We start from the raw sequence: 9689 nt of genomic DNA, 5'->3' as shown, positions 1-9689 counted from the left end.
ACTGCTCCCCCCACCCCCGCCCCAGTCTGGCTTCCTCCCACTCTCTGGTCAGTACCAGCTCTCAAGGCTTATTACCTAGGATGGGGAACTGGAAGGGTACCCACCCACCCTAGATACCAGGTTGGGCTGCGGTTCCCAGCTACCCCAGGGGAGGGGCTTAGCTCCCAGAGCCCTGCCACCAGAGACAGTCAAGGCTTTTGTGCAAGACCCTGTGGGTGAAAGGACCCTGTGATGGTACGTGTGGCCCTCATATGGGGGGTGGGGACCTGCTCTGGTGTACGACTGTGACAGCACTGTGGAGCCGTGTGGCCCTATGTATCTTTACCTTGTGGGGCAAGGTTTTGCTGTGACTGCTGCAGACAAAGATTTGTGTGACGGGCTACGAGTGTGAATGAGCCATGCCCTAACCCCCAAACCCCCAGGGCAGAATATGAAAGAACCAGGTAGCTGCTGGAGGTGATGGTCTAAGCGGGCCTGGGATGTGGCCCCGGCAGCTCCAGGACCAAATCCCCACTGGGCAACCTTATTCACTCCCTCAGAAGCAAGAGAAGCAAGCAGGGTTACCCTGCCCTAGGACTCATCTCATCCCTGTCCTTGGGCTGGCCTTGGCTTCTGGCCAGATGCCCCCCCTGGGGCCCAAGGAGCCTCCTGGGGGCCTGGGGTGCCCCCTGTGGGCAGGAGTCCTGGGGTCTGGCTGGCCTGCTGCAGAGTTTAATAATAGTAACAGTGAGAGTAAGCGTTTCCATCCCTCCTGCCTTTGGGCAGAAGAAGAAAGGAAAGAGGAGGGAGAGGAGGGAGTGGAGGGAGCGGGCTGAAGGGAGGCTTTGAGGCCTCAGAACTCACATCAAACGGCCGGATCTGGGCCTAATTGTCTGACCCCTGCCCCTGCCTTCAATCAGCTCTGCGGCTCCCCGCCCGCCCCTCGCCTAACTAGCAGCCATGTTCTCCTCATTAGGACAAGCTCCCCTTGCACACATGTCCCCGGACATGTCCCCAGCACTCCCAGCTCCCAACCCTGCCTGGTGGGAGGGTTCAGCGGGGACCCAGTTTTGGCGGGGCTCCTGGGACAGCTATTCCCTCAGCCACAGCTGGCTGGCCTGAGCGGCTCGGCACCTCTCCCTGAGCTGCAGGGTCCTGGATGGCACGTGCTGTGACATATCCCTGGGCTGGCTCAGCCGCTGGGTGCATTCTGTCCTCTGTGTGTCCTTCTTGATACAGCCCAACTGTCTCAGACACACAGTTCCTGAGGGCAAGATGCATTTGAATCCTGCCCCCTTCGGGCTGGTTCAGCTGTTTCAGCCCGGCAGGGGGTCTGGTCTGGGTCAGGGTCTGTGTTCAGAGGCTAGGAGCTGAAGGAACTTGTCTGCCTACTGTGCAAGGGTGGTTCCCTTAAACAGATCCAGGCGTGGCGATGTGAGTGTCTGCGGCTGGTGGCATGGCAGTGAGGCAGGAGAGCTTGGTGGTTAAGAGCTCTGACCCTAGAAAGATGTGTGTTTAAATTCTAGCTCTCCCGCTTCCTTGCCCTGCTGCCTTGGGTGCATGGCAACCTTCTTGAGCCTCAGTTTCCTTATATACGGTAGAGGTGACAGACCCAATCTCACAGGGTTTGGGAATTCAATGAGATTACAGACATAAAGTCCTCTGTACTACATCTGGCACTCAGCAAATCTTGTGGAAGGATACAGGTGTGGATGGCGGATTCAGACCAGACCAAACAAATTCCCTGCTCCACAGGCCACAGGCCTCGCTTTGTCCAGCTGGGTCAACAGTGTCAGGGACAGAAGGAGCTGTGAAGAAGGGTCCAGAGCCCTGCAGAAAAAAAGAGCAGCTCCCAGGAGACCCAGCTGATACCAGGGGCAGAAGCACCAATGCTGGAACCAAAGCTTGGGGGCAGGAATGTCACACAGCAGTTTCAGGTGGGAGGGGCAGGGGCCCAGCTTAAGGACTGTCAGGTGGCTTGAGGTCAGATAAGGTAAGTTAGTAGGGCTGGTCCATGAGGTATGGATCATCCCTTGAGTACAGTGGGCTTGGAAGGAGGGGATGCTGTGAACACCAGTGGAGTGAAGGCTGACTGGACTGCTCTAGGTATTAATTCTCAAGGTACCAGACCTGTACAGGATTGGGGGAAGGGCTGGCCTGGTCTGGGCCCTGACATTGTCTCTCACCTTAAACCAGTGGTAATGATTTGCAAATATTGATGAAAACACAAACTACAGAGACTGTGTTTTTCGGGGAGTGAAGGTGGGGAGAGGGGATAAGGAGGAAAATAAACTGAAATGAAGTCCGGTTATCTCCCATCTGTGGCTGCTCCTAATCCCCCAGCCCAAAGGAATCCAATGCAGCCCCTTATCTGCCCTGTCAATCACTCCATCACCGCCCAGTGCTTGGTGGGCACCGCACGCCCTCGCACACACTCAAGCACATGCTCACACATGCACACACACGCACACACTCACTCCAACTCTTGCTCCAACACTCCTGCCCACCCCCAGCCCATTACTCCTCTGAGTAGAAGCAGCCAGCACGCAGGTCCTGCCAGATGGATGCAATTTGCATAATATCAGCAGCGGAGGCTGCAAGATCACCAGGGGTCAGGGCGCTGACATCCCCGCACAGTCTATCTGCAAGTGCTAATTTGGCCAGCATTGATCTGTCTTTCTGATTTCTTTGTCATTTACGTCTGCGATGGTTTGACAGGAGATACAGAGAGAGACAAGGGGAGGCCAAGCCAGGCCTGGGGCTAGGAAGGTAGGGAAACAAAGATTGTACTTCCCAGCGCATCTCACACACACAGAACACACACAGACATACACCAGAACCTCCTCCATCTATCTGTCACTACACTCATCCATCCGTCCATCCATTTTTCCATCTGTAGTTGCTCCTGAAGACTAGAGCCTGGTATCTGGCAAGGACCAGTTCCTCAGATGTCCCTGGACTCCAAGGGTGCCAGCTCAGGGGGGAAGGCATGAGCAGCCCTGAGCACTAATGCAGGCAGGCCAGTGAGGCCCTGTCAATGCCTGGAGACTTAACCCTCCTTGTGGCTGGCCATCCCCTGGTTCCTCACTTTCTCTGGGACACACTAGAAAGAACTGGATGGGGCGGAGAGGCGGGAGGTGGTGTAGGGGAGTGGTAGTGCTGGGGAAACAAGCACACTCCAGCTGTCTCTGGGCAGCTGTGCTGACTCTTCTCCTCCCAGCCCTGAATATGGCCAAAGCAGAGGGGAGGGGGTGAGGCACCCGTCTGCCTCTCCGGGACAGGGTTATCATGGCTGCAGAAGCCTCATATCAACTCTTCACCACCCTCAGGTCATCCAAAGCCCAGACGGGGCTCTGGCTGATTCTGAAGCCCCCTAGCTCAGCCAGGAAGCCCAAGGTCAGATCGGGTCTACATCCTACCTGCTGGACCCTTGGCCAGAGTCCCCACATTCTCCCCCTGGGAGGAGGGTTCACCACAGGGATGGGGACGCTGCCTGGGCAGGAGATGTCATGGGGGAGGGGAGGGGAGGAGAAGATGGGAATTCTGGGAAGAGCCCACTGCAGAGAGGTGGGCATGGTCACTCTGTCAAGGGAGGCAGAGGGGCTTGAGCCTTCCAAGGGTGCCCCCCAGTGGCTCTGTCTTCACCCCACCTCTTTCCCTCGCCCACAGCAGCAGGAGCAGGTGATCAGAAGGAACTCCCTGCTGGGCAAGAGGGGGGCTGGCGTTTGGTGTGTGCTAATCCTGGGCCGAGGTCTTCAGAGGGACCGGGGAACTTCAAGGAGGGAAAGGCAGAGCTGTACTGCAGACGAGCTCATTAGCCAGCACCCCACCCCCCCACGAGGAGGAGGGCGGGCAGCCCAGGGAGCGCGGCAGCGGAGGCGGCAGAGAAAAGGCTGTCACTGTCCTTTCTTCCTTTTGGTACAAGCATCTCCCTGAACCAACGATTCTCCTGCAGTGACACCTCTCACGGGCGCTAATGAGATCCGTGTCACAGAGCTAATGTGCTCTGACTGGACTCTGATAGACACCCCACTCCTTCAGGGGAGCCCACAGGCCAGCACTGCCCCCCAGGGCCAGGCCCCACCTGCCACCTGCTGGCCCGTTCTCTTGCCAAACTGTGCTGGGCAGCAAGCTTCTGAGAGAGCCCACCTGGTGTCGGGCCATCCCGTCTCACCTGGAGCCTTTGGGACGCCCAGTCCCTGAGCAGAGAGGGTAAGCGGCCAGGGCAAGACCACCCAGCTGGGCACCAGGGAAGGTTCCGACTGTTCTCCCCGCCTGTGACACCAGCAGTCTGTGGGGCCTCTGTGTCCCAACAACAGGGGAAATCTGACATTTCCCATGCAGACTTCCAAAAAGAAAGAAGGGAAGGAGGCCCAGGCCCCGCTCTTAGAGAGGTCAAGTATGTAGGGCCTGATCATCACCTATAACTGGGGTCCCGGGATGTATTCTGCACGCTCACAGTGGGAGGGCCAGGCAAGATCCCCAGAGGAGGGGGGCCCTGGAATATGGGCAGGATTTTCCTGGGCCACGAGGTGGAGAGCCAACAGAAATCACAGTGCAGAACTAACTGTCGGGGTCAGGAGGAGGCCGGAAGCCAAGTGTTAGGGCCCCGGCTCCAAGGGCGACTGTAGCAGGGTGAAGGGTGGAGATGCCCCCGCCCCTTTCTTCCTCAGCTGCTGCTACCGAAGACTGTCAAGACCTGTGTGTTTTACACGACACTGAGGGAAAGGGAGAACGTGAGCTTGTTTTCTTCCTCACCATCTCTGTTGGCAGCACAAAGCCCAAGACCAAAAAGGTGCTCCTAGCTCAGCACGGTGGTGAGAACACAGGCTTTGTGCTCAGGTGGACCTGGGTTTGAATCCTGGCTCCTCAGTTCAACTGCCTGTGTGACCTCAAGCAAGTCACTTAACTAAGCCTGAGCCTCCCAATCCGTAAAATGGGAACGATAATGCCTGCCTTCATGAGAGTGTGAAAATTAAATTAGCGCCCTGGATAATGTGAGTGCTGTGCTGACCACTTGCTGAAATGAAAGAAGGCCCACTCAGCAGTCCCCTCTGGAGGCCGCCCTGCCTCGGAAGGTGCCTGAGCCAAGAGCGCTGACGGAGCCCGCTGACCCAGCCAGTCAGCAGTCCTACAAATGTGCAGTCCCCTCACCTACAACCTGCTCCATGCCACCCTGCTCACCGGGCTCCCAAGGGCAAATCCACCCCCCAGGAGGAGGTGTCCCTCCCTGACCACAAGCCCACTGGGACAGCCTCCGAGCCCCCTCTCTGCCCAGAGCTCCATCCTGGAACCCTACCTCTTCCTCAGTCCCCAGGGCCAAGCCCTCACCCCATCCTGGCGACTGTACCTGTGAGCTGGGTGGGGGCAGGGCCCTGTGGCTGTCATCTCCCAATGCATGTTCAGCACCTACCACAGCTCCTGACACACAGTAGGTGCAAGGCAGACGTCCACCACCTCCCTCCCCATGGCCACTGCCGGCCCTGAACTAACCACCACCTCCCGCATGCCTTATTACATATACCCCCACCCCGACGCCCGTGGCCTCCCCTTCTGCGATTTCTCCTCACTAGTCCTCCCTATACATACTCTCAGATGGCGCTGACTGGAACCCAACTCTGACCAGGTCACTCCTCTATCCAAACACCCTACGGCTCCCCCTCAAACAGCTCAGCCGGGCGCACCGATCCCAGTGGGCCCCTCCCTTCCACAGCCTAGGCCCCTGCCCTGCCCGTCAGCCCACGCCTCCAGCACGCCTGCCCCCTTACTCTGTCAGCACCTCCTCCACCCCAATGCTCAGCAGGAGTTCCCGCCAGGTAGGCCCCACGGGCTTCCCCTGCCACACATACCTTAGAAGGAGACTCAGAAGATCCCTCCAGGGCCCAGGGTCATCGGTGATCTGCACACCCCGCCACTGCCCCCCACAGCATTGTGGGAGAAGCCAGCAGCTCCTGGAGAGGGCCAGGCTGTGGGATCTGCAGAGCCCTTACCCAGCATCACTAGTGCTGCCTCACCTCCCAGCAAGATACATACCACTCCCCACTTCAGGCTGGCAGCTCCTCACACAGTTAATTAGCACCATGTCACTGAGGACCAGCCTGAATGGCCAGTGACAGGAGCTGACCCCTGACCCCAGGGCTGGGAAACAGTCCACATCAAACTCTTACAGCGCGACCCTTTTAGCACGCACAGTAACTCAGGGCACCGTCAGCTGAAGCTCATTAAAGCTGTCTCTTTGGCGCGAGGGCCATTAACCTCACCGCTCAAAACCCGCACCTCCCCTCCCCGCCTCTCCCAGCCCAATTAATGCCCTGCATCCTCCCCCGCTTCCAAGCACCCTCACCCACACCTCAGAGCCAGCCAGGAGCTGGCAGGGAAGCCCTCTTCATTCACAGATACAAGGACCAAGTGCCAGGAGCCCCCAGTGCCCTGGGGAGACCCTGGCATGGGCAGAGCCACAGAGGAGGCAGCTCCTTGAGCAGCCACTGTGTGCTCAGACCGCACAGGCCCTTCACACAGGGGACCTCGCTGAGCTTTCCCAACAGCCCCGAGAGGCAGGTAGCATTGGCCCTTGTCTAAGGTCACAGGGCCTGAACTGCTTCTGGCTCCAAAGCCCTGACTTTATTGTCACCCATAACCTTGGGCTGTCCCCTGGGGCCCACCCAGATGGAAAAACCTTCTTCTCTGAAGAAAGAGGGAATACTTCAGGGGTCCAACCCAGAGTCAACATGGGTGAACCAACAAGAACGACATCAATGAGTCCCAGGAGGCAGCAGAAAGTGGGAACAAGGAACCCCTTCCTCTCACAAACACCCCCAGGACAGATACACAGAAGCAGGGCACCCAACTCAAGGCTGCGTGGGGTGCATTAACCCAGTCCTGCCAGCCCCTCCCACCAGGCAGACTCAGTTTCTGGCAGCTCCTCCTTCCCTGGGCCAATGCAAGTCTCAGTGGCCTTGGTTCTCCGGTCCCTCCCTTTCCCGTCACGCTTGCACTGATTCATCCACTCACTCACTAACTGTCCATTCATCTACCATAGCATTTGTTGAGCACCTATTTAGAACTAGTGTGTACAGCACCAACTGCCTCACTGATTCTGGATCTGAGCTCTGATCCTGTCCTTATCTCACTCACGAACTTCCTGTCTCCTCAAAACCTCACAAAAAGCCACACCCTCTAACCTGGCATTCAAGGCTGGCTTGTTCCCCGTTTAATTTCTAGCCGTTTCCTAACCCAAATGTCCCACTCCAGTCATGGCAAACTACTTGCAGACATCCAAAATTATCCTCTTAGCATGTCAGGCTTCCTCCTGCCCTTGGGCTTTTGTACACACAGTTTCCCCAAAGTGGAAAACGCTTCCCCCATCTGCCTACCTAGCAAACTCCTATTCATCCTTCAGGCATCCCCTGACCCAAGTCTCATCTTCTCTAGGAAACTTCCTGCTGACCTCCAAGGCCTATCAGCTTGCTAGGTTTGGGGTCTCCTCTAGGCTGTACGAAATAACTCCTGTGGGAGGGAACAGCAGTGGTTGTGGGGTACTCCCAATTCCCCAGGCCCGTTGACCACTTTCTCTTTCCCCCTGGACCCCAGGAGAGCCTTGGGGGCCAATAAGAATGATATGGGGTGTCCCTGAAGTCAGTGAAATGTAAATGAAGAAGTAGAAGCCACTTGGCAACTGAGGACAGGGGAAACCTCCCTTGGGGCAGCCCAGGTGTTTCTATCATGACCCTGAGTACCCTGGGTGGCAACTGCCCAGTTCAGTCTCTGTCTCCTTCCAGGATGTGAGCTCCCCGAGGACAGGAACATCCACTCAGCATGCCCAGCCCCGCTAGGCACCTGTGATGTCTGCGGACAGGATTAGGGGCCAGTCTGCAGCAGGTGACTGGACCCTTTCGGTGTTATCTTGCCAGTCCCCTCCCCCTCATACCTCCCAAAGGTACACAGGTTATGATAATGTCGTAGCACCACCCAGGGACACCCCTGCTCCTCCCCACTTGGAACAAAGCCTATGCCTGTCAAGTACCCTGCTTGAAAGCATCTGTATGCCCATGTGTACAGATGCACACACAAAATAAGATACACAGAAATGAACAAACACACTTTCTGATGGATACACATACAGGCTGATGGTTGCTTCCATACAGACAGATGCCCCCAGGAAAATGTACATAGATACACTGTTACACATACACACATACACGTATCCCTCAAAAAGATACACATACATGGACACATATAAACCCCTAGACAAACACACAGAGACATGCCGCTGAAGGTGCCATTCACACACACATACACTCACAGACACATATCCACAATGATATATATAAGAAGCTAGCAGAGCCTCCAATGCCTAGAACCAGCCCCCTCCCATGCAGGAATCCCCCCTGAGGGTACACCCCCATCTGGTACCCCAAGTGGCTCCTCCCAACCCACGCACCGCTCAATGGAGGCTGCTGCTCCTACGGGGGAGTTCAATACCCTGTGGACAGAGCCATCGGTCAGAAGGACCCTGACTAATTAAAAGCTGGTGAGGTTTAAATAATTCATCTCCTTAACTCCCATTGATCGCCCAGTTTAGTGGCCACAGACTTGAAACAATATTAAACAGCCTTCTCTAGCTCCACGGGGGGTGGGTAAGCTGACATGTGCCCACCCCTCTGAGGACATCACCCACCAAAGATGCAGCCAAGGGCAGGATCCCTTGGCCTGAATCCAAGGCCACCTGTGACCCACCCAAAGCCCAGACCCCAGCCTCCTCTTGAATGTTGTTTTGAGAGATCCTTTCCAATGGTCAGATTCCACTCTCCCCTCACTCCACCCCCCTTCCCTGCTGGAGCACTGAATGAGCCACGGAACCCCTCTGTGTGCCAGGGGACTGGGGCATGTGGGCAGGGGACGGACCGAGTTGCCAGGGGGATATGTGGAGGGACTGACCAATGCCGCTGTGGGGCCGGCCTATGTGTTGCAGGCTGAGGCCCTTGTTCATGTCTAGAAGTCCATTCTTGGGCCAGCAGCCCATGGCGAAGCTGTAAGCCTGGAAGACAGGAGGCAAGAGTGGTTACCAGAGGTCCTGACCCCTGACCCAATCCCATCACTCACCAACACCCCCAGCCCCCCATGTCTTCCCAGCAAGGGCTTACTCTCATCATGCCACTTCATGGGAGTCCCCTTGCTGGGTCCTCTTTCCACCAGGGCCCCCTCCAGAAAACCCCTTCCTTCTCCACAGCTCCCTTTCTCCTGGGCGTCTCCCCATCAGAGGCCCCCGGCTCCCACGGGGTGCCCCTCACCAGGCTCCTTTCTGGAGCTCCCATTTACTAAGATTCTCCTGATCAGGACCCCTCCTCTCATAGGGCATCCCCTTCAACCCATGCCCCCCCTTTCCAGACTCTCTGGCCCTCTGCTGGGCCCCTTCCTCACAGCATTACTGGTCACAGAGACTGCTGTTGGAAGGGACTTGGAGACCAATATATCCAGACTTCACTCCACAGACAGGAAAACTGAAGCCAGAGACGAGGGGGCCAACTACCTGCCTGCGGTCAAGTTGCTTTTGACCTGGAGGCAGGCCAGACTGCGGAGCTGAGTGCCACATGGGGGCTCAGCTGAGGAGGGGTAAGGTCACCTGGCCGACTCAGGCAGCTGTGAGGGGAGCACGTGAAGAGAGAGTGTGTGTGTGTGTGTGTGTGTGTGTGTGTGTGTGTGTGTGTGTG

At 56.9% G+C, this 9689-nt stretch overlaps 1 protein-coding gene across 7 annotated transcripts in view; it reads right to left on the bottom strand.

Moving 5' to 3' along the window:
* Positions 1 to 9689, bottom strand: part of ERI3 (ERI1 exoribonuclease family member 3) — a 129689-nt gene that overhangs the window by 16445 nt on the left and 103555 nt on the right. For 6 of the 7 annotated variants that reach the window (XM_024760410.1, XM_024760409.1, XM_024760406.1 and 3 more), the window contains one exon: positions 8917 to 9016. The exons of the other annotated variant lie outside the window; for it this stretch is intronic. In XM_024760410.1, the coding sequence (XP_024616178.1) occupies positions 8917 to 9016 (100 nt within the window). The remainder of the gene's footprint in view (positions 1 to 8916; positions 9017 to 9689) is intronic. 7 annotated transcript variants of the gene reach the window in all.

The sequence above is a fragment of the Neophocaena asiaeorientalis genome, unplaced genomic scaffold (genome assembly GCF_003031525.2).
Source record: "Neophocaena asiaeorientalis asiaeorientalis breed wild unplaced genomic scaffold, Neophocaena_asiaeorientalis_V1.1 scaffold761, whole genome shotgun sequence".
Lineage (NCBI taxonomy): Eukaryota > Metazoa > Chordata > Mammalia > Artiodactyla > Phocoenidae > Neophocaena > Neophocaena asiaeorientalis.
Note: the sequence above shows the minus strand (reverse complement) of the source record. Positions and strands in the feature narration are given on the sequence as shown.